Consider the following 24262-nt stretch of genomic DNA (forward strand, 5'->3'; position numbering starts at 1 on the left):
TTGCCAAATTCATACGAGAGATCAAGGAATATGCGGAAACACCTCTAAACACCGAACACACCTCTAAACATATCACTGCCTTTCAAAGGACATCAAACTTGCCCCACCAGCTTCATGTTTGATAGTCACTGTTTCCCCACCTTGTGAGCTACATGCTCATGATCTTAACTCGGTTTCTGCTTCTCGCCCTGTTTGTTAGACATCATATATGTATCCTCAGCCACTTCTGCTTCTCGTGCCATTCAAGCATCTTCAGCTTCAGCAACAGCTTCTTCTCACAATGTTGTTCCTGCATCTCCTTTGACCTCTTCCACTTCACCCGACGATGATCAAAGGTGTAGGAAACGTAGACAAGTCGACAAGACAACATCTGCCATTGATCATCAGACCCAGCTACTGACCCAAATACTAGACAGACTGATGGACATTTTGATGGATGTTAAAAGACTGAACAAGCAACTTACATGTATGCCAGAAAATACTGACAGCACCTTCAGCGATTAATTATTGTCATAATATTACCTTGCACATTTTGATCATGTGCACATTATTGTAACACATGTTTCTGTTAACATTCTATGCATTGAATCATCGTTTTATCATCTTATCATGTGAATGCGTAAAATCACATCTTACTGTAAATAAGGAAAAGTTGTATGCGTGTATATATAATATATATATATATATATGATGTACATTGTATGTACATGAAAGGCTCTGTCAGTTTTGATCCAAATGTTGCCAAATTCATACGAGAGATCAAGGAATATGCGGAAATACCTCTAAACACCGAACACACCTCAAAACATATCACTGCCTTTCAAAGGACATCAAACTTGCCCCACCATCTTCACGTTTGACTTTCGCTGTTTCACCAACCTGTGAGCCACATGCCCATGATCTTAACTCAGCTTCTCGCCCTGTTTGTTCGACATCATATATGTACCCTCAGCCATACCAGCATCTTCAGTTCATGCATCTCCTTTGACCTCTTCTGCTTCACCCGATGATGACCATAGACGTAGGAAACGACGTAGACAAGTTGACAAGACAACATCTGCCATTGATCATCAGACCCAGCTACTGACCCAAATACTAGACAGACTGATGGACATTTCAAGGGATGATCAAGGAATATGCAGAAAGGGTAATAAACTTTATTTGGTTGAAAACGGTCAAGAATTTGCCTCAAAATCAGACAAATATGCTTAGAACCAAGGGTGTTTGTTATTAAAATCGGTTGCCAACCAATCGCGTCAACGCAACTGGGCCTCATGGAAGAACAGAAGATACCTTAAAACATCCACTGAATGAGTAACCCAGGCAAAAGAAGAAATAAAACAAACAAACAAACTGGCAGGCAGTGCGTCGGCACTGCGTGCGTAATACGCACTACGCCATGTGAACGACGCAGAGACACACATTTAAGGGCCAGAGACCAGTGGACATGATAATACTGAAAGAAGGGAAAAGAAAGGAGGGCAAAAAGGTACATCAACAGGAACGGGCATACCTTTACTCAATAAAATAAGGGCATGCGAATTAAAGCAAAATGGTTCTCAAGTACAACAGCTTCAGCTTCAACAGCCAATATTTTCTCCAAGTTAAAGGGGTTGCTATGGGCTCTAGACTAGGCCCTGGTTTTGCCTGCATTCATGTTGGTTACCTTGAGGAGAAACTGTTCCGTGCATACAAGGGACCGGTTCCTAGTCTCTACAGAAGGTACATCAACAACATTGTTGGAGTCATAAATGGACCTCGTAAATCTCTGGAGAAATTTATTCAATTTATGTGCTCCTTTTCTACATCCCTTAAATTCACCTGGACAATATCAGATACTACCGTTAACTTCTTGGATCTCACCATTAGCATCAACTCTGACAGGCTTGCTACCATGGTTTACTACAAACCCACATACTCCCACAGCTTTTTTTGTATTATTCCAGCCACACCAACAAATGCAAGCAATCCATTTCTTATGGCCAGTTTAGATGATGCATCTGCAGTAATAACAGTGACTTTGTGAACAAGTTGGATGAAATGGACACATTCTTCCAAAAGTGCAATTACCCTCCCGACATCATTAACTCATCTGCAGAACGCATTCGTCAAACAGATAGAGATACAGCACTGGAATCTACTTCTAAAGAAGATAATATGGATAGTATCCCTCTGGTCATGAAATATCATCCTAGCAATAGTCCCATCCGAAACGTCATCTTCAGGAACTTCAACATTCTGCAAACCCATTCCAGCACCAAAATTCAAGACAAGTTGGTTGGTATCAACAAGGACACATATATCAAGCCATCGCAAATAACCGCCACCAGGACTAGGAAACAGAAAGCAGAAGTGCTGTTCGCAAGAAAAGACACTAATAAATATTCTTTTTTTCCAAGAACACTAAAGAACTGGAATTCCATGGGAGAAGACACTGTAAACTTCAAGCAGATTGATGACACTGTAAACTTCAAACAGAATGATGAGAGTACTTCAAGCAGGATGATGACACTGTAGACTTCAAGCAGAATGATGACACACTTGTAATTTAATGCGTGCAACCCACACAAGTTAGCAATATGTGGTGTACCGCCCTGCTGACTAAACATTCAGAAGGTTCGGAAGGTTCTTCAATGACATCAATGTGGATGTTGCTCATGCACCATGTCCCATGTATGAAAAACTAATCCTGTTACACTACTTTAAATGTAAAAGTTGAAATTTTCAAGCTACATTTATTTTCATGCTTTTTGTCAACAACCAAATATATTCTATTAGTGAAATTAGAATTTCAAATTTAAAAACAAGAGAAATGTATAAAATTGGCAAAACGCGAAGAAATAATTGCACGAAAATTCCCACTTTTACAGTATCAGCTTTTCACCTACATATACAACACACATGGCATATACTACAAGCTCATACTCTACCTGTGGTATCTTAGTCCTCAATGCCTGGAAGACTGTAGCATCCCTTGAATCCTGTCTGAATACCAGATGCTCTATCTTTTGTACCAATTTAGGTCTGCCTTGTACAAATCTTTCCTTGATTTGTCTCTGTAGGCCTAGTAGGTTGTATGTCAGCCTTGTTCCATTACTACCTGCTTCCATGGCATAGTCACAATGAGAGAGGATCATGGGTAATAAATCTCTGTCATGGTGATAGGCGACTAGGTGACCGATGGATGCGTCACATGGATTGATAACAGCGGGTCTGGTTTGAGAAGGAAAAGAGAACAAAATAATTTGAATTTTAGTCACAATAGGAGATAAATCCCTTGATCAATGGTGGCGTCGCATGGATTGATAACAGTAGCTCTGGGTCAAGAAAAACAGAACAAAATTATTTTGATTCATATTTAATATTTCTGTGTATAGTAAGAATTTCTGTTGAATGAATGCAACAGTATGCTGTTGTATGTCAAAGGACGAAATGTGGGCACAGCATTTTTTTAAAACTGATCAAACCAGTCGCAAGACATTGGAATCAGAATACCAATTACAATTCACCATATATACTAGGTGTGAGACTTTCGTCACATTGGTCCACTTTTCTTGACAGTTTCTTGATAACTTTTTATTTTATTTTATCCGGCGGTCATTTCTTAAAAGTGATCAAAAGACATCGGAATCAGGAGTGAGTTGGATTCACTTCCTTGGATGTAGGCATACCTCATGATGTGTTCATTCAATTACAACAGATGGTGTAGATCCATTTCTTTTCAAGAATATTAGTGTAATCTTAAATATTGGTGCATGTTCATTTGCATTCAAAAAGACCACATCAATGAAAGGAAAGGAAATGCAGAAATGCACCATCAAGTGTAAATTTTCTCTTTTTTTTTATTCCTGAAATTTACGCATAATTTGTTATTTTCAGCCCAATTTGAGCTTTTTTAGCATGACTTTGCACTATTTTCTTATTTTTTAAAGCATTTTCCTCTTTTTTTCACAAATGGTCAGTTTCAGGTCTTTTTTATTAAATCATTGCAGCAGAGAAACAACAATACAGTGATTACCACAATGGGAAAAAATTAGAAGTGAATTTTCAGTGAGAAATACTTTAAAATCGGGTTCAATTGCCCGATGGTGCTCCTGTAGAAAGGAGGGATTTACAACTATACTACTGATGGCGCCGCCCACGGAATCACGTGGAGAATTACATTTCCATGGTAAATGCAAAAAACTTACACCTGTAAGTGCATCATCAAGCAAGAATGAAATTAGTGAAATTCTACCATAATTAGGTAATTAATAAAATGAATGCTGTGGAAGTTTTAGTCATAATAGGTTTTGTCCTATTTCAAGTTATTTTCCTTGATTTACTTCTAATTTTCTATGTCTTGTTTAGTATCTTTGTTTTAGTGCCTTGAGCACTCTTAATTGAGTGGATATGTGCTTTGTTGCTATTATTATTATCATTATTATTGTCCATGCAATTTAGCGATTGTCACTGACATGACTGATGCAAATTTTAAGCTTACTCACACGATATGGCATGGAAATTTTACATTTTTGTACATTTTTCATTGAAAAATTGGAGGGGGCGTTTATTAGAGGGGGAGAGTTTATTACAGACAATACGGTACATGCAAACCTTCAGGCTGTTATGCTATAGTGTCTCATCTCATTATGAGAGTAAAGCCATTTTAGATTTCATAGTGGCAGATTCAATCAGTATGTTTATGTGGTTGCGTAGGAACACATCATCCTTCCATGCATGAACATATGACCTGAAGGATTAGGCAAAATCCACTGTGAAATCCAACATGGCATTACTCTCAACTTGAGACAAGACACACTATAATAGTCTTAATGGGGTGAGTACCAGATGGGAATGGTGAGATACAGGGATAGTCTCTGACTCATATACAGGATGAAGGCATAGTGACTTCTCTAACTCCCTTGTGCATATTAAAGTTCTTTTTACAAGTGTACAAACTATTTTGTTTCTTAATTGCAGTCAACAAATTTTAGCTTGTCTACCAAATATGATGATAACTTACTTTGGTAGTCCAGGCTGCAATCTATGATATGTGTCTATGAAGCCATTGTGTTCACGGATCAGGAAATCTACTAAGGCTGTAGAGCAGACACCGGCCTCACGTCGTGTTGGTAGTAACATGGCTAGGCTACTGGATTCTGTCATGATTTGCATGCAGTGTTCACGTGGGACAGCAAGACCACCTGAAAGCACACAATATGATGGGATAGTAAGACTGACTGAAATGTTATAGTATTATAGTGTATTTAGGATTTATAAAATGCAAGGAAAATAGAGCCAGATTAGACTCCAACCTCATGGGATGTCTTTAGCATGGCTAGGCTCACTAATAACTAATGTTTTACATGTCTCTTTAATAACTTCAGGCATACACTTCAATCAGTAAAACTCATTTTGTCAAGTACCAATTGTTTCTTCAAAATAATGATGGGGTGAACAATAGCCCATGAGGGGTGACACAGTCAAGAACTTATATAGGCACCTACAATCCTGGTCAAAATTGTTCGAATACTTTAACATGAGTGCTGCAAATATGCCCCCTATTCCCCCGATCAATGTTGGTAGTTGTTTATTTGGCCATGCACCCTTAGAGACATCCAACATTGATTGGTGGGGAAGGGGGAGGGTTGTAGTAGTAGGAACGGGTTCAAACTTTACACCAAAGAAAGCTAAATTTCAGTATGTTAAGTATAACTAAAATACCGGTCAAAACAATCAAACTTTTACACAAGTGTTCGAATGACTTATGGCCGGGATTGTAGGCACTATAAAGATAGCCACATGGGCCACTATCAGTGGTTCACAGCAGCTTAGGAACAAGGCAATGACACTGCCCAATTACAATTCATCATATATTTTAGTACATTCATAACCTCATTTACATACGCGAAGCCTGCAATCCAATCAAAAGATATTGATAGCCTGACCGCGCACTTATGGCACAGTCATTAATAACTCACAATGACTCTTGACGCGCTACAATGACTTTTGTGCGTGTGTGCCTGTATAGGCTAAGCGTTATGGCAACGCACACACCTATGCGATGCCGTCACGCTTCTGTGATTGGTAGCTCTTGTTGTCTGCGTGAATGTTGAATTTGTCTGGTTGATTTTTTGTAGGGTAGGTAATAACAATAATTAAAACTGGTTATATTTAACAGTGTTTTATGACATCTATTTTGAGTTCATTGTGTGAAATTGTCGGGTTTGCAGTTATTAGAGTCTAACTGTGAGACACTCGTCAGACTGGTCCACTTTTCTTGACAGTTTCTTGATAACTTAACATGCTTTTTCTTCTGCTTTTTCATAACTCAGATCAATTTTTTCTGATCTCAAAATGTTAGTATTTAAATAGCTTTACTTCAAAAAGTAAAATGAGAGCAAACTTAATATTTGATGTGTAATATATTTATTTAGTTGATCTTTCTATAGGCATTAGAATGGGCTACCCCTTCAATTCTAAGGCACTAATTTCCAAGGAAGCCCTGCAATGTGTAGAATTTAGAAGCCATGTTTGACGAAAATGCATTTCTTTTTTTGATTTTGACCAAAAAAGGTGATTTATCAACCCAAACATCTCAACCTTAATTTGCAGAACTGAAGAGAACAGAGTGTGTAGATTAACTCTAACATGATGAGAAGTTTGGTATAAAAATGACTACCATCATGAAAAGATGTGTCCAAAAGTGTTTCACAAAATAAAAAAGAGGACTTTTGTTAATTATGTGACTTCCCTGCTATTTTTCTCTAAAGGGGAAAAAAATAATCATTCTAACTATACACAAGAAGAATTGCCATGGAACTTGTGTTCATTACTACTACTGGAACAATTATGACTCAATGGCTCAATGATACTTACCATTGTTGACATAGTTTGGTATATGCTCTCTAACCTGGTTCCATGTGTCCATGAAGACTCCTATAAGAGGCTGTATTTGATTGACATATTGATGATCTGAAAAGAAACATAAAGAAATACTTGAGGAAATAACACATAGAGAAGTTATGAATCCCTTCAGCAATAGTTTGCCACACACACACCCCCACTTGTTTGCTATCAAATAAGGGTGTATGCACACAATTAAGCAAGTGCAGTTTGTGTGCCTGGGTTTTCGTAAATGCAAATTACATTTAATGGTGCAGGGCAACCATGGAAAGTGACTTATAGTATCAATAGGGGACATATCATCAAATGTGAACTGCCACCACTAAATGAGTCCCAAGTTGGTAGTTCTTAAATGCCCTGGCTACTGCGTTGGTGGTCATGGTTTCCTTCATGAGTGGCCCATTGTGCCCCCATTCACAAAGGACAGGCAGACATACTTCTGGCTTGAACAGGTGCGGGGCAAACAAAGCCATCAACTCAGTCAGCCTGGATGTCTCAAAACTACCAACTGGCAACTCATTCCATTGTGGCAGGTCACAAATGCAATAATGGTGTTAGTCTATTGCTAAGGTTTGGCAGCAAGGACCATTGGCTGTTCTGCATGTGTCGGTATTTGGAAGCCGCTATTGAGGCCAAACAGTACACACACCTGTGCACCCCCTATATATAAACTCTACCCACCCTTGTACTACTATTCTGATATGAGTACACCAAAGTTAGTTAAAATGTGTGTCCTCAGAAACGCCATGTGTTATCAACTTGAGGTGTTTGTCAAGCAAAATCAAACTTCAGTTTTTGATTATAATTAAATGTATGCACTACCCCCTACATGCACAAAGCCTACCTTGTGGCAATTTTTCCAGGAATTCTTGTATACTCATGGATGTAGCCTCTGCAGCATCAATACGTCTATGGTACTTGTCTATCAACATCTGTTGTAGACGGATGATGTCTGGAAGATGATGTAATAACTGCAGGATGGCCTCCTAAATAGTCAAAAGAAATAATCCCATATCCATGATATCTTCAATTGTGTAGGTTCTCCAAATTATGAGCACAGATAGGCCTAATATTTGAAATGTTACCATAAATATTTAATATTTCAATGTTTAGTTCCCAGACCCATTCACTTGGGTTAAAACTTTTGGATTTCTTACACATTCTTAAGGTTTGGGATTTCACCCTTTCGGTAAATCCCATACAGCCTTCAAAACTCAACTGCCGGTTCTGTCTGGTTGGAGCCGGTTTCTATTATTTTAAACAATATAACACGGTTCAACCACCATCAACAGCCTGTTGAGTTTCGGAGCCGTCCCCAAGTCTTTAACGAGTTAACCCTACATTATTTGCCCCAATGTGCACATCATTAGCGACCATCATTTCTGTAACGATGTGCGTATCAGCATGACGTATGTAAGGTTAAAAAAAGGCTTACGGGATTTACCAAAAAGGTCAATATATTAAAAGGCATTGGCTCTCAACCGTTGCCTGAAATGGAGAACAAAGTTAACAATTTATTATTGGTGTCTTCCAATAGTATACTGCATTGTGTGGAGTTGTTAGGCCTGCAATTGATAATAACATCTGCACAAAAATACAGGTATAGTTTGATCAGCTCATAATCAGCGGGTCTTAAAATATATCAATATATCTTATTTTGAGAATTATGTTGTGACATCTCATCAAAAGCATCACAAATGATTAATTCAAGCCCTATCCTTTGTCTACTATCTTTAACATGCAGCATGTAGACTAGCCAGGTCAACTATATCACTTTTAATGTGGGTCTACTTTTTGGTGTAGTAGTAAAAGCCTAACAATTCCTGCCGATTTCGAGCTGATTAAACTATAATGTGTCATAATTATAATTATGACCAACCTGTTCCAAGAAAGCTTGCAGCAATGCCAATGGCCTCTCTTGCTGATTTCCTCTACTGCTCTGCTGCATATTCTGTGTTAAATACTGCTGCAGACTTTCTACATTGATACGAGGTCTGTGTTGCCAGATGGCTGGGAGACTGTGTAGTTGATTCAGGTCTTCTGGCTTTGTTATAGGAACCACAGGCTGGTGTAGAAGCCGCATCAACGGGTTGGCACTGAAGCGCTGGTCTTTTCTAAGTGTTTCACTAGCATTTGCTAAATTTTGGTCCAAGTTCTGAAACAATTTGTTAAAAATAAAAGTTTTTTAAAACACTTTTGGATGAATTACAGTAGTCATGAACATCAAGATGTACTTGAAATCTTTTATGATAATGGTCAATGTTCTCATTTTTCACTGTTATGACAGTGCCACAAGTGAGTTTGTTTGCTGTATAATACCCATCCTTTAGAGGTATGCGAGCTGATTGACAGCCTCATCCCACACTTTAAAGGTATAATATATGGGCCTTTGGGTTCCCTCCTGCATCGTATACTGTACAGCGGGAAATTTTGGGGAGGCTTTTATTTTGCCCTTTTCACAGTTACAATTACAGAAGTCATAACTGTTTAAGGAGTTCCTGTTTGGTAGAAAATCCAATGAATAAAAATTAGTATTTCTTACCTCCATGGCAGGCGTGATAAATGCTTGGTTAAACTGCATTTCCCAATCTCGTCTGCATTGCTTATTTGGCCATGTTGTACCAAATGTTCCTGTGTAAGAAATACATTATGTGGAAATGATTTTTCAATGAAAAAAACAAGAGGCATCAGGCTGGAGATAATTTTCGTTAATTTCGATGTATATCAAACAAACAAATGTTTAAGAGACATACAGATACACTTTTTGAATGTTCACAATCATTACCCCAGTATTAACTCACCTGTGCAAGGACTAAATGTTTTTGTGCAAGAACACATTTCAGGACAGTTGCGATTTTTATCACAAGTGTTGCTTAGTTATAGGTTAATGAACGCGTATTACATGTTGGGAGTGAAATTAGACAAAATAATGCATGCACACTGATGTTGATGCGTCTAATGCACGAGCCTGAAGGGGCAAGTGCATTAGACGCATCAACATCAGTGCAAATGCATTATTAGCAATCATGTTCTCACCATTTTGATCCCGACTTGTTGTTATTCTATGTAGCACCATATGGATAATGAATAGGCAATCATCCTGGCTTTTACCACATGCTGCAGCTAGATGGTTGAGATCTGTCAACAGGTGATGCATCAGAAATTCAGCAGCCTGGGTGGCTGGGGTGGGGTGAATCATCTGATGAACAGCCTATAAATTAAGACAAAGGTTACAGGAACAAATGAGCTGCTGATTTGATCAGTTGTTTGCCAAACATTGTTTTAGCTAGCCACATGCCCATCTGTCATTTTGGAAGGGTGGTCTGCACTTAGGAACAGCCAAATGAATGCACTTGACAGCTGCCAATTTATAACCGAGTGGATGAAATTCAAATAGATTATATATATATAGCCCAAAGGGTGAGTGCACCCCTAAAAAGGCACAAGACTGAGAAAGATGACCTGGTCAATACTGCTTAAGGGCTCGGCCACCTACATTTGCGCAGTATTTTTGTGGGACCTGAGTGATCTGTCAGATTCACCAAATTGCATTCTGAATATGAGGAATGTCCTTCTGATATCAAATAATTTAGATTTTTTTAATAATTTACATTTTAGACATTTAACATTCCTCAAAGTAAACTAGGTAGATTTTTTTAATCTAATGCTACGTACTTAATGTGTATGTAGCTGGGATAAAAAGCCGACCATCACATGAAAATGTTGACATTTTGTATTGAAGATTTACATGAAGTTTCCCAAAAGGCTAAATATTTTTCATGTAAATCTTCAATACAAAAGGTCAACATTTGCAGGAAACCTTACAACACCTTTCATTAGCCTTAATCTTCCTCACAGACTAGAATTATTTCTGGCAACAACAAGATTTCAGGTGTAAGGTAATAGCAGTATTCTCCATGCTTGAAGAATTTTGGTGGTTCTAGAAAACAGTCATCTGAATTGCTGTTATTCTTGATATTATCAGAGTCCAAATCTGTGTAGTTTTATATTATCAATTCAACTTACATTTGGATTATTGAGAGTAGCTCCTATCATAGTAGCATGTAGTAAAGCCCTCATTATTGATATACTGATAGCATTAAGGCTACGCTCTGGTACAGCTCTTGCCCCTCTATTGATAGCTTCTCCTAACACATGACCTGCTGTAGTAGTATCATGCCTGCAGAGAAAAACATTTCAGATCCTTATCGATATACTGATGGCATTAAGGCTATGCTCCTCTATTGGTATCTTGCCCCTTTATTGGCAGCCCTTTCCTGAACTCTCAGACTATGAATAACAATAGGTTGACAATCATTATTTTAACGACTGGCACTCAAAGTCCATGTGGCTCTGTACGCAAAATCATGCTAGAGTTTCAAGACAGAAAACAGAAGAAATTTTAGGGGTGCTTAAAATCATTCAGAATATTTCTGCTCATTTTAATCTTAATTCAGTAACTGTTTTTCTTAAAACTGGCAATAACAGCGATTGCGCTTGACCAGATTTCTGTTTGATAGTGTGGATATTCAATTCATATTATTCATTCATTCATTCATGGTTTATTACTGTATCACTTCATACATATTTTTAAAAACAGTTTAGAAGTTTGAAGGAAATGTTTCAACAACTTTTTAGGATGTCAAAAATTCTAAAAAACAACAAATTTTTTTGGAATTGTGTAAATTAGGGTCTGTATTTCTTTGTACAGATTGTCAAGATTAGGGGTGGTCGGCGAGGACAAGTAAACAAACTGTTTTGGCCAAGGATACTACATCACCCTTTATCATGGAACAAACAAAGAATGTATTAATTAATGAATCCATCAACCAATAACCAAAGAACTTGTATACACTAAAATGCTATTTTATTCTTTCTTCATAAATTTGCTGGTATAGTGCACATTAGAATATGACAGTTGCCAGGTCAACGGGCTCACGCTTTCTTTGTTACAAACCATTGATCGAAATAATCACAACACAAAGCCTATGGCATACTAATTTGGAACAGGTGCATGAGCCCAGACTTGAACCAATGGTTACTAACGTGCACTACGACAGCGAATTGAATGTACACACTGGGCTATTTCAGTTGAAATCCATACACTCCTTATGGAAGACATGACCTTAGATCTTAATCTTCCACACAGGAAGTGTACATTTCAAATGGATTCACCATTAAGGTAAACCCAATTAAAATTCACACTCCCAGGTCATGTCTTCCATATGGGGTGTATTGATTTCAACTAGAATAGCCCATTTTGCATTCAAAAATCCAATCTTTATTTGTTTAATCAATTCCAAAACTAAAGATAGTTTCACTTACATAGTAGTAACCTGTCGTCCTCCTCCTCCAACTAGTACATGGTTTGCACCTCCAATGGGCAAGCTACAGTCTTGACATTTACTAGTTTGACTAGGTTTACCACACTGAATGGTGAACAAAAAGATATGAATAAAACAAAAGAAAAAGTCAGCGGTGGTTTCTGGTGACATTTTGACTGTTTCAGTTGTTGAAAATAAATGCATACTTGCATCTGGTAATGAACAGGATATTGCATGCTTTTTGAGGTCATTATGTGTGGTTTGGGAGGGTTTGTTTTAGGCTGAGCACAAGCTTCCAAGGAAAAATATTGAGGCCCAAAACAAATCCCTCTAATTTCATGCAATGACCGTAAAACAGATGGTGCAAAGTTATTCTGTCATTCATTACTACCATTTGAGACATTTTCTTCATGAAAAAAACCATAATATTTTTGTGTTAAAGACTATTGAAAATGTATCTTCCGCTTACTGTTTTAATGCGTATTTGATACATGATGCACAAGTAGTCAGGCTTGCTTGTGGTTACGCGCTCTTGTTTGCGCATAAAGAAACAATACGCAAATGTGCGAGATTGGAACAGTTACGCACTGTGCGGTCAACTGTGAGATATTAATAACCTACATTTGCGTGCACATGTTTACAAATAATAAAATGTGATTATATAACAAGCATCACATATAAATAATTCACGAGGTTATGAATAACCTATATAGCAATAGTAAATTCTGCTTATAATAATCAGCTTTGTGCATTATTAACAGCAGGTTAGCAACTTTTAACTGAACTCCTACAAAAGAAAATTGATCTACAAGTTTTGTGAAACAAAAATAAAATACAGAACATTATATAATGAACCAATTTACGATGACAAAATTCACTTACATCTCCTATGGTGTACGGGTGACCATTCGGGCATTCTAGAACAAAATAAAATGACACAAAATTGTATTTTAAAATCAGTATTTCATCTCCCTGCCCTAACACATAATATGTTAATTAGTTGTATCACAATAAGAACAAAACCCATGAGCTTTCTTACACAAAACTTAGTAATGTAAAAATATTTTCTGTAGTTATACCATCTTTGTGATTATATCATACGATATTCTCTTCCATACATGGCATACTCTTGTGAAGATCAGAGCATAGTAGCAGCGCAATCTTGCACCATCTGACCCAGAGAGAGAGAGAGAGATTCTCTCCCAGAGACAACGTAAGTTTAATAATAACTTCATATAATATTGTTAAACAATTTAGAATGAAAGCTATACGTACCATACCATGCTGCACTCCCTAAAGCTTGTTTGGCTTCCATGCGATAATCTTCAGGCATAGTAGGAAAGAAAGAAGCCTGTAATTCAAAAAAAGAAGATAAAGTGATAAAACATTAAACAGAAATTAGGTAGTGAACATAATAAAAAATGCTTATCACAGCATTTCCCCAATGAGTGGGGAACTGAATGGAATTGAAATCAGGTTAATTTGGGCTATTAAAATTGATAGCACATTTGACAAGTGATGTGAGGTTCTCTTGTTCAAATCCTGTAGAGTCAGTGACATTTGGATGCTTTAGATTCCCCTATGGGTTTATTTGGTTGATATCAGGAACTGGATGTTAGTGCCTGTTATTGACCATTTAGACATGAATCAGGAATGATTCTTTGTCATTTGCATCTTGCGTGGCTTAAAAACCACCTTATTAAACAAATAATGAGCATGTTTTACAAACATTCTTTCTATGTGCATCACAGGATTTGATCTCAAAATCAGACCACAAAGAATACATTTGGCTGTAGAAAATGTTCTTCCCTACAAAACCACAGATATTTTTACCTTAATGATATTTTTGAAACACTGTACCTATGAATAGAATCTTTAAAAATAAGCCTTAAAAGTGTTCATAATCCTTCAAGTTTCATTAAATAATCACAATGCAAACATGTACAATGTAGGGTTAATTGGTTATCCTCTATCATGTGCATAATTAGGCAAATTCTTGCTATGATTATTACATTTTAATATATTTTGCATATCATAATCAATAATATTGATCATGTGTCAATTGGGTCATCCCCTTCTGCAGAACATCTATAGACTTACACATTTTGGCATGTTGCTTGATATCAATCCTCTATCAACTCAGCATTACATTCCAAAAGTATACAAAAACGCACTGTATAGTCGTGTGGAAGATTCTTTTCATGCTCATTCAACTGTATAGAAACGGCCTTGATGCACGCGTGGAATAGGGAAATGACAAAAAATAGCTCCGAAATCTCTGTGTAGAAGCTATGGAAGCGTAAACTGCTCATTTGCATAACAAGGAACAACGCTAGTAAGAGCCAACACCCTTAATATCAATTTAGTTGAGAGCGGATTTCTCATGGAAATTTATGTCCAGTTTTGAAATTAAGGGCCAAATATAAAATAAGTGTATTTACACTGACTTTATAAGGCACATACCTGTAATTGAGCTGGTGCATTAAGAAAGTTCTGCAGTGGTCGTAGCAAATGGTGGTTTGGTGCGCAACTAAGGGCTGTGAAAGTGTGAACTACAAGAGATGACAAGGTCTGTTGCAGAGTTTTCTGGCCAGGGGCTGCTGATAATAGGTGACCCAGTTGGTTGGTCACTAGTAAATTGGCTAATTGCTGAAATAGGAGAAACAAGAAAATGTTGTATTTGTTGTATCTGATGATTAAGCAAACAAGCCTACAGTTTAATCAGCTCGTAACAGGAGAGAATTGTTAGGCTATTACCAATAAATTACCATTACGCCAAACAGTAGACCAACGTTATGATGAATATAGTTGACCTATCTGGTTTATATTGTGTGTGTTAAAGAAAATAGAAAATGTATAGGACTTGAATGAATAATTTGTGACACTTCTGATGAGCTGCCACAAAACAATTCTCAAAACAAAATATATAGATAATTAGTCCATGATGTTATAAGGCCCGCTGATTACGAGCTGATCAAACTATAAAACAACATGTGTTCCCGATTATAGGCAGACAAGCTTGTTTTACTTCCGATTCCCAAAAAATACAGCACTAATTTTTTTGGAATTAAAACCCCATTTTGCCAGATGAAACATAGCTATATCCTAATCCTAGTTGTAACTGGCAATAAAGGTCAAATTTTAATATTATTTAGGCAATTTTTGGAAATTTATCTTGCTTGTTCCACTCCATCCAAGATGTACAATGGAGAGCTGTTGTTGGCACTCACATGGTGTGCTACATCATAGTGACAGCAAAATAAATATAAAGACCTTTGAACAAATTGAAAAGGTGTACATCAATGCTGGCATTTTTATTATCTGAATCATAACATATATAGATTTGCAAGGGAAATGTTTTGACTTTCAGAACTCATTAAATAATAATAAAAACACCACCTCAAATGACTTAAAAGTGTTGCTTGGGGTACCTATCAGTCTGACTGGATAACTAATACAAATAGGAAATAATTAAAAATGTATTTCATTACATAAAGAAACAATATTAAAGGGGCATTTCGTGATACACAGCCTCATCCCCCACTATTCCCAAAAAAAGTTGAGATTTTTACACCACTGGATACCTCTGGCTACATAATGTTAATGTACCAAATATTTCTTGCAGATTAATTAGTTTAGCAAAAATATCGCTAAATTTGAATTTCGTTCTGGTGCACCAGAACGAAATTACAACACATTGTCTATGGAGCAGTGTAATACACATAATCATGCATAACTCGCAAACGCAAAATCGGAATCAACTGAAATTTTGGAAATAAGCTTTTTTCGTGGATATCTACTGAAAAATGTCATAAAAAGAGGATGCTAGGATCACGAAATCCTCCTTTAATACCAAAATACATTTATATGTAAAGGAGCCTTTACATATATCTCATTTTGAACCTGAACTCTTCATGTATTTGCTTCATACCTTGCAGTGGACTGCTGGGCTGCTCTGTATGTAAGTCTGTAGTTCTTGCTTCATCTGAGAAAAAAATTGATATGGGGGGTGTATTATTAACAATTAAAATCGCAATTCTTAAATTCACAAAGTTCATAAATCCAACTGCAGTTAAGGTTGTCCTTAACCCTCGGATTATGGAATTTTGGGCCTCATAACTGCTATTGTTGGTTAAAAGTATAGGCCTACATATTTAGGGTGAACATTTGATGAATACATCAGAGAGAATTTGGGTAAAAATGCTGTTTAGGTGAAAGAAAAAAAAAAACAAAAAAACCCAAACATATTCAATTGTGGCTTTAAAAACAGGCCAAATTAACATATCAGCAAAAAAGCATAAGAGAGGTTTACTGGAAGGGAAATGAAAAACAAGGATTAATGGGGATTAGTTGTGACGACATTTCATTATCAAATCATACTGATATCTCACCTGTTGTGGCACTTCCTCTTGGTCTCCCTGAGCACAGTGGGACAATGTCACCTCTCTGTATAAAGCTAACAACAAAGCTGCCTCTCGCTGGTTTTGTGGTTTCTTACAATCCTGTATGAAATAGAAAGAAAAAGAGGGAGAGAAATGGATAAATGAGTGAGAGAGAGAGATGGGGGAGGGGAAATATCAACATCCAAAGGCACAACTGAAACTTAAATCACCATACACTTAGCAAAATAGATATTATATATCCAGAAAAGTTGAAAGAACCTTGTTCAATCTGAGCAGACATGCCAACTTTGAAATCCGGTTTTCCATACTCAGATGATCAAAAATGATCATTTTGCACCCCAAACCCGTATTTTTATAAATTGTACCTTTCCTACAAATCATGTGTTGTGCATCTTGCACAGTGAATGTCTTTCCTATTCCTCACAATAAAACTCCATTTCACAGCATATTTGTCCTTAAAACATCATTTTCTTCCAGGTTTCTTCCCATGCCATATTTACGTTTTTGGTGACACACAAACCACAACAAACACCACGAGGAACGCAGGAACCGTTGTTTTATTATTATGATGGAAATATTAGTCGAACACATACTCAATGTTCATAACACAGTACTGTACATGTACATGGCAACGCACATAAAGGATCGTGTCGTAGCACAACCGAATGGAGTGACACACATTGACAACAATTGGCACTGGTAGTAAATTCCAATTTTCTTTGCTTTACCTCAGTTGTTCAGGTTATAATTAAAAGGGGATATATATGACAGTAAAAGCTAACATTTTATGGAAAAAAAATACTGATCTACTTTTTATGGAAATGTTATAACGTGGCTTTAACTTCTTTCTTCAAGTTCTTGTGCTTTGTTGCAAGCGTGACTACTGGTACCCTTTCGACTAGGCTCTTTTCAATTGTTCAGCCAGAAATATGCGTGGCGGTGAAAGCTACATAGAGCCAGCAAACGCGAACATTTACGATGCCAGAGTACTTTTAAGACAAGCGTGCCGAGTGGTCGACAAGGCCAAATTGATGCAGTGTTTACAGATCAAATGAAAGCTACATTTAATACCATGCATGCAATTCAACAGGTCAAACGATGTCAATTTAGATCGGTAGTCTATTACTGCAGCCGTTTATCTTTTTGAGGCATGACTTATCAAATACCGTATTTTTCGGGAGTTGACCGTACCACCGTATTTTTCATGTTTTACCATACAAAATACGGTGAAACCGTACTAGTTGGCATGTCTGTCTGAGGCAACAGTCAAATGAAAAGTTACAAGTGAGCCCTAGTAAGTCTTTGCTTCTTGTGAAAGATGTCCTGGGTTACTCTCCTCATCTAAAATTGCCGTCATCATTGTGGTTGTCTTCGATGTCATCGTCATCATCATCAGCAGATAATCTGTTTCACTTACCCTGACTGCTGCTGTAACTCCACCAAACTGGTCTGTCATTACAAACTGTGCTAAGGCCTCTCTGATATCTCGGTACACACAACCACACACAACAAAACGGTCTGGAACTTGTGTGGTCTGAAAACAATACAAATATTCAACAATTCACAAAATGCAACAATCATGATATAATAATATAGAAAGAAAGTTAAATAGATTTCAAATATCCAGATGAAAAGGATATTCCAAGCAAAGTACAATTTCTTAGGTTTGGCTGTGAGGTCCATCAGATATGACCATCCACACACCTCCTTAACATCTTTTTGTTTTTACTAACTTCTGTTCTTAGCTCCCTAGGTTTGGTTCATCTTAGCTGTGCATGCTGGGATAGCATAAGATCTGACCATCCGAATAGTTTGTATGCCTTCCTGGAGGCAGTAATACAGATATTGGGTTTTTTTTTATTAAAGATAAGTATATACATATTCAGAAAGGAAATGACACAAGCAATCCAGCTAGCATCACAGATTCTTGCAAAAATGAGTAGTCTTTGAAATAATCACAACATTCAATTTTTTTTTTTTTTGCCTCAAGGACAGCATATAGGCTATATAAATAGTGCATATTTTACTTACTGCTGTTCTCAGCTCCCTAGGTTTGACCCATTTTAGCTGTGCATGCTGGGATAGCATATCCATGGTATTGGTGCCATAGCATTTGCACAGCTGCCGTATCAGGAATAGATGAGCTTGATGGTTGGAATCCTCATTGCAGAAAGATTTGGCTTCTTCAAACAAGTTCTTGATCTAAGGAAAGTAAAATACAAAGTTTGGAAAATTATAGTGCTGTGTGAAGTGCAAAAAACGTTGTTTCCAGATATGGTATAAGTTCAGAACCTTTTGTTCGATTGCAAGGAGTGTTGTGGACAGGTTAGAGTTATTGCTTCAGGGTCCATGGTCCACTAGCTCTTAAATTGGGGTATTCCATTTGAAGTCCACACTACCCCTGTGGAAGATTTTGGAAATACTTTCCACAAGGGGAGGATGAATTTCAAATGGAATGAACATAATTATTAGTAGCTCCATTTAAAACTCACTCTCCCTCAATGGGAGATTCAAGTTAAATCTTTCTCAGAGGGTGTATGAAATTCAAATGAAGTGGAAAATGTGATCATTCCATTTGAAATTCATACTCCCTCTGTGTGGAGGATATTTTCAAATTCTTCTACAGGGGGAGTGTGGATTTCAAATGGAATAGTCCATAGACAAGCATATACAAGTCGCCATTAGTCATTAGTTGTGACTATTACTGGTAGTCGTGACTACGACTATTAAAAACCAAAAGTCTACTAACACAACTATATTTTTATGTTAAAAAATCATGTTAAAAGTGCCAGATATCCACACCAAAACCAACCAAATACTAACATATAAACTGCGAAATGTGATAAAAACATTAATCATCGTCTTACCAATAGTAACACTAACAAACAAATAATTAAAAAGTCCATAAATCATCATTAAATTGGTGTTGCTGACTTGTTATTGTAAATTAGCACCAATCTTTCACCCAATTTTTCGGTCCAATTTTGACCACAGATAGTCGCGACTATAGTCATAGTCGTGACTATTGGCTGCCGACTAGTCGACTATGAAAAAAGTGATAGTCGCCCAACTCTACTCCCAATGGTACAAAAAAAAAAAAAAAGGTTCGTCAGCTCACGAGTGGACTGAATACAAATGCGAAATGCGATTTTTTTAAATTATTTTTGAAATCTCACGATTTTACAAATGCGCGCGCAAGCTTTGAGACGAACCTTTTTTTTGTTTAGCCTTACAAAGTAGGTAAATGAACAATGAAATGTGCCTCTTCCTTCGATATGGGATGCAGTTTCGTAAGGAGAAGAGTGTGTATCCCAACTGTCCCAATTCATCCTGGTTCATAATATTGTAAATATTAACCCTAACCCAACCAGAGCTCACTAAAGCTCACTATTAAAACCACTGCTAGTGCATGTACTCCACCTGATGCGATGATGCAATCAGCTTAACGCGGCTGTGTACTCTAGACATTGTTTCTTTCTCAAAATTGAGTTTTTTTGATATGTTTGTACTTTGTTATGTTTTTTATAAATACAAGGAATGAAAATCCAGATTTGTAAACTCCAACTGCAATATTTTAAGGATTTTATTTCACTATTCCACTCGTGTTTGAAATTGAAAAGGAAAGAAAATCTTTGTTGTACCAGCAGGGTACACGCAGCAGCAACAACGCATCGCGTTCGCGTATCGCGCAATTTGTTAACGCAAAATACGCTACGCATCGCCGCTTATCTGCATCGCGGCGCATCTTATGGAAGCACCGCGAAGCACTGATTTCACAAAACCTAGCGGTCAAATGGCTCCGTTTTAGCTGATAAAATGTGGGTTTTTCAAGTTCTTTCCCCGATTTAAATATCAAGTTATGAATGGATTTCGCTCAAACTTCTCAAGGGGCTGTGGATTTACCCGATGTTAACGTAATGTAAGGTACAAAAACGAAAACTGGCACATTCTCCTGTGAGATTCGATGAAAGTGCAAAATGTGACCACTTTAAACTTCAACGGCCATTATTTCAATGTTCATTTTCTCGGTAAAATGACGATTTAGGTACACGATAACTCAATAAATACAGCATCTATAGGTAAGCAAATATGATCATTGTAAAAAGCATGATCGACTCAAGAAACGGTTTTCTCATTTTTTTATATTTTGGTCTATTTCCGATTTTAGGCATCATTTTGTGCAAATATGCATTTGTGAATTTTAAAAAGTTCAATTTGATGCCTTATATGGCCAATATCTCAAAACATATGGCCAATATCAAAAAATTAAAAACCGTTTTTGGAATGGAGCCTCAAGATTGAGCTAAAAACAAAATAAAATATTTTGGAAAGAGTGTTTTTTTGTTATGATGTACCTAACAAATATTGCCAAAAACTCACTTTTTTGTGATTTTCTTCATAATTGTTGTTTTTACCCCAAATCTGTATTTATATTAAGATTTATTGATGTCTTGCCTTCATAAAAATGTATACTTTTATATGTCTTGCATAAATAATTACAAAGTTATTGCACTTTTACTACATGCATGTCTGAGAGTACACAGCCTCCTTAAGTCATATATACTCAGGGAATCGCTGGCCAGGCCAGCGTAACCCCCGTGGCTAGAGGCTGGTGATCTTCTGCAATGCATGTGAGGGGTCCGAGGTTTGAATCCAGGGGTATAAAGTGACTACTTTGTTCATCTTCTCTCCTTTTTCATTTCTTCTTTCCCTTCTGATAGCAAAAAACCATGGGCACAGTTAGAGTTAAAATGGGCCCTGGGTCTACCGCCTACATGTGTATGTACTCACCTCTCGTTCAATTTCTCTATCATGTGGCCTGTTACTCTCATGAAGAAATTGTGCTGTTACTACCATTCCAAATCTGGCCCCTGCTATAGCTTGTAGGTACTGTACTGTCACACCCTCATCTGGCGCATGGTGACGTAACCATGCAGCTGATTCTCGGAACTCCAGGGTAGCAGAATTCAGCAATCCTAGACTAGGGTTTGCCTGAGATGAAGCTTTGCGATACAAGGCATCCTGTACAGGAAAGTTTGAATTAATAAATCAACCATTTACAACAGGTTGAATGCATGTTTTATAACAAGGATAGGGTAATGTACTCCCTTCATATATAGTTGATGTCATGAATGATAAAAAGAAATATCCCTCTTTATGACTAAAGCCAGGGGATAAGACACTTTTTTGGTCCATCCATCTTAAAGCATCAGAAATAACTGTTTACATGTAAGCAATGCCAACCAAGTTTTGACACTATTTTAGACATGTAAGTATATCTCCTACATCTTACCTCTATACAGTTTATGAACAGTGTACAGACTTCAAGTACATCATGTGCAGGACTGTTGAGCAGTACTCTTTGTGCTTGGTCCAAGTACTCACTCAATCTTACCTCTATACAGTTTATGAACAGTGTACAGACTTCTAGTACATCATGTGCACGACTGTTGACCAGTACTCTTTGTGCTTGGTCCAAGTACTGACTCAATCTTACCTCTATACAGTTTATGAACAGTGTACAGACTTCTAGTACATCATGTGCAGGACTGTTGACCAGTACTCTTTGTGCTTGGTCCAAGTACTGACTCAATCTTACCTCTATACAGTTTATGAACAGTGTACAGACTTCTAGTACATCATGTGCAGGACTGTTGAGCAGTACTCTTTGTGCTTGGTCCAAGTACTGACTCAATCTTACCTCTATACAGTTTATGAACAGTGTACAGACTTCTAGTACATCATGTGCAGGACTGTTGACTAGTACTCTTTGAGCTTGGTCCAAGTACTCACTCAATCTTACCTCTATACAGTTTATGAACAGTGTACAGACTTCTAGTACATCATGTGCAGGACTGTTGAGCAGTACTCTTTGAGCTTGGTCCAAGTACTCACTCAATCTTACCTCTATACAGTTTATGAACAGTGTACAGACTTCAAGTACATCATACGCAGGACTGTTGACTAGTACTCTTTGTGCTTGGTCCAAGTACTGACTCAATCTTACCTCTATACAGTTTATGAACAGTGTACAGACTTCTAGTACATCATGTGCAGGACTGTTGAGCAGTACTCTTTGAGCTTGGTCCAAGTACTGACTCAATCTTACCTCTATACAGTTTATGAACAGTGTACAGACTTCTAGTACATCATGTGCAGGACTGTTGACCAGTACTCTTTGTGCTTGGTCCAAGTACTGACTCAATCTTACCTCTATACAGTTTATGAACAGTGTACAGACTTCTAGTACATCATGCGCAGGACTGTTGAGCAGTACTCTTAGAGCTTGGTCCAAGTACTGACTCAATCTTACCTCTATACAGTTTATGAACAGTGTACAGACTTCTAGTACATCATGTGCAGGACTGTTGACCAGTACTCTTTGAGCTTGGTCCAAGTACTCACTCATGTACGCTTGTACTTCACCAACACTAAAAAAATAACATACATAAAAAGTAAGATTTCGCTAAATAAATAATAGGTTATATTTTACAGACTAAATTTTGAAGGACAATAATGTTGTCATACTCTGGCATAATAAATGTAAATCGCCACCCCTTTTCCTCCAATTCAATGTTAATGACAACAGAGATATAGGCACTAAGACAGAATTAAGAAGACTAGTTTGCATCTGATGTCACTACCAGTCAAACTCCTCATGACCCTTGATTAGTAAGTAGTGCGTAAAATGTCAAAAAGCAACTTTTCTAGGCATTGTTAACATGGTGCCTTCAGGGAAAAAAGTTTCTTTTACTAAGACCTAACTTTTGAGATGGTTTGTGTGTTTTGACAAGTGACATAAGACGCAAACTAGTCTTTTAAATTCTGTTTTTGATTATAGCCTTTGAATGCAGGCATGAACCAGTCCTTTGGGTTGCTTATATATTTTATTAGTTTGTCAATTTCTAGGTATACCTTTTTGTAGGACAATAATGTTGGCATACTCTGGCATAATAAATGTAAATCGCCACCCCTTTTCCTCCAATTCAATGTTAATGACAACAGAGATATAGGCACTAAGACAGAATTAAGAAGACTAGTTTGCATCTGATGTCACTACCAGTCAAACTCCTCATGACCCTTGATTAGTAAGTAGTGCGTAAAAGGTCAAAAAGCAACTTTTCTAGGCATTGTTAACATGGTGCCTTTAGGGAAAAAAGTTTCTTTTACTAAGATCTAACTTTTGAGATGGTTTTAATGTTTTGACAAATGACATAAGATGCAAACTAGTCTTTTAAATTATGTTTTTGATTGTAGCCTTTGAGTTCAGGCATGAACCAGTCCTTTGGGTTATTAATATATTTTATGGGTTTGTCAGTTTTCATGTATACCTTGCTTGTAGCAGTAACTGTAATAGCACTGATCTAATAACAGGAGTACGGTCTATACAGTCTCCTTTGAATGCTGTCAACATCTTGGTCTGCATAGCACCAGTCTCCATGTCCGACTCTGTCTTCCTTGTCACATATGAAAGCAGCTTGGTAATGACTTCATGGCTTGGTGCCGTGCCATCAGCAAAGCAGAGCTGGGAGACTACATCCATGAAGAAGGCATTGCAGCGTTGTCGGAAGGAATGGAACTTGTCTAGTGCAGCTCTGTAAAGGTTTGAGAGGAGAATTGAAAGACAAATTATTGTTGGCGGTGACA

The 24262-nt window shown here is 37.3% G+C and overlaps 1 protein-coding gene across 1 annotated transcript in view; it reads right to left on the reverse strand.

The window, feature by feature from the left end:
• The window catches only part of LOC140150123 (E3 ubiquitin-protein ligase rnf213-alpha-like), a 55155-nt gene that overhangs the window by 10128 nt on the left and 20765 nt on the right, over positions 1 to 24262 (reverse strand). Inside the window, exons 16-34 of the mRNA XM_072172127.1 lie at positions 23947 to 24210; positions 21909 to 23046; positions 21407 to 21637; positions 18647 to 18817; positions 18033 to 18149; positions 16604 to 16714; positions 16144 to 16197; positions 14676 to 14861; positions 13488 to 13563; positions 13095 to 13129; positions 12214 to 12317; positions 10915 to 11068; positions 9925 to 10099; positions 9431 to 9519; positions 8768 to 9043; positions 7733 to 7874; positions 6862 to 6957; positions 5006 to 5186; positions 2931 to 3213 (exon numbers count right to left, since the gene is read on the reverse strand). Of these exons, the coding sequence (XP_072028228.1) occupies positions 2931 to 3213; positions 5006 to 5186; positions 6862 to 6957; positions 7733 to 7874; positions 8768 to 9043; positions 9431 to 9519; positions 9925 to 10099; positions 10915 to 11068; positions 12214 to 12317; positions 13095 to 13129; positions 13488 to 13563; positions 14676 to 14861; positions 16144 to 16197; positions 16604 to 16714; positions 18033 to 18149; positions 18647 to 18817; positions 21407 to 21637; positions 21909 to 23046; positions 23947 to 24210 (3883 nt within the window). The remainder of the gene's footprint in view (positions 1 to 2930; positions 3214 to 5005; positions 5187 to 6861; positions 6958 to 7732; positions 7875 to 8767; positions 9044 to 9430; positions 9520 to 9924; positions 10100 to 10914; positions 11069 to 12213; positions 12318 to 13094; positions 13130 to 13487; positions 13564 to 14675; positions 14862 to 16143; positions 16198 to 16603; positions 16715 to 18032; positions 18150 to 18646; positions 18818 to 21406; positions 21638 to 21908; positions 23047 to 23946; positions 24211 to 24262) is intronic.

This window comes from Amphiura filiformis, chromosome 4, assembly GCF_039555335.1.
Source record: "Amphiura filiformis chromosome 4, Afil_fr2py, whole genome shotgun sequence".
NCBI classification, from domain to species: domain Eukaryota; kingdom Metazoa; phylum Echinodermata; class Ophiuroidea; order Amphilepidida; family Amphiuridae; genus Amphiura; species Amphiura filiformis.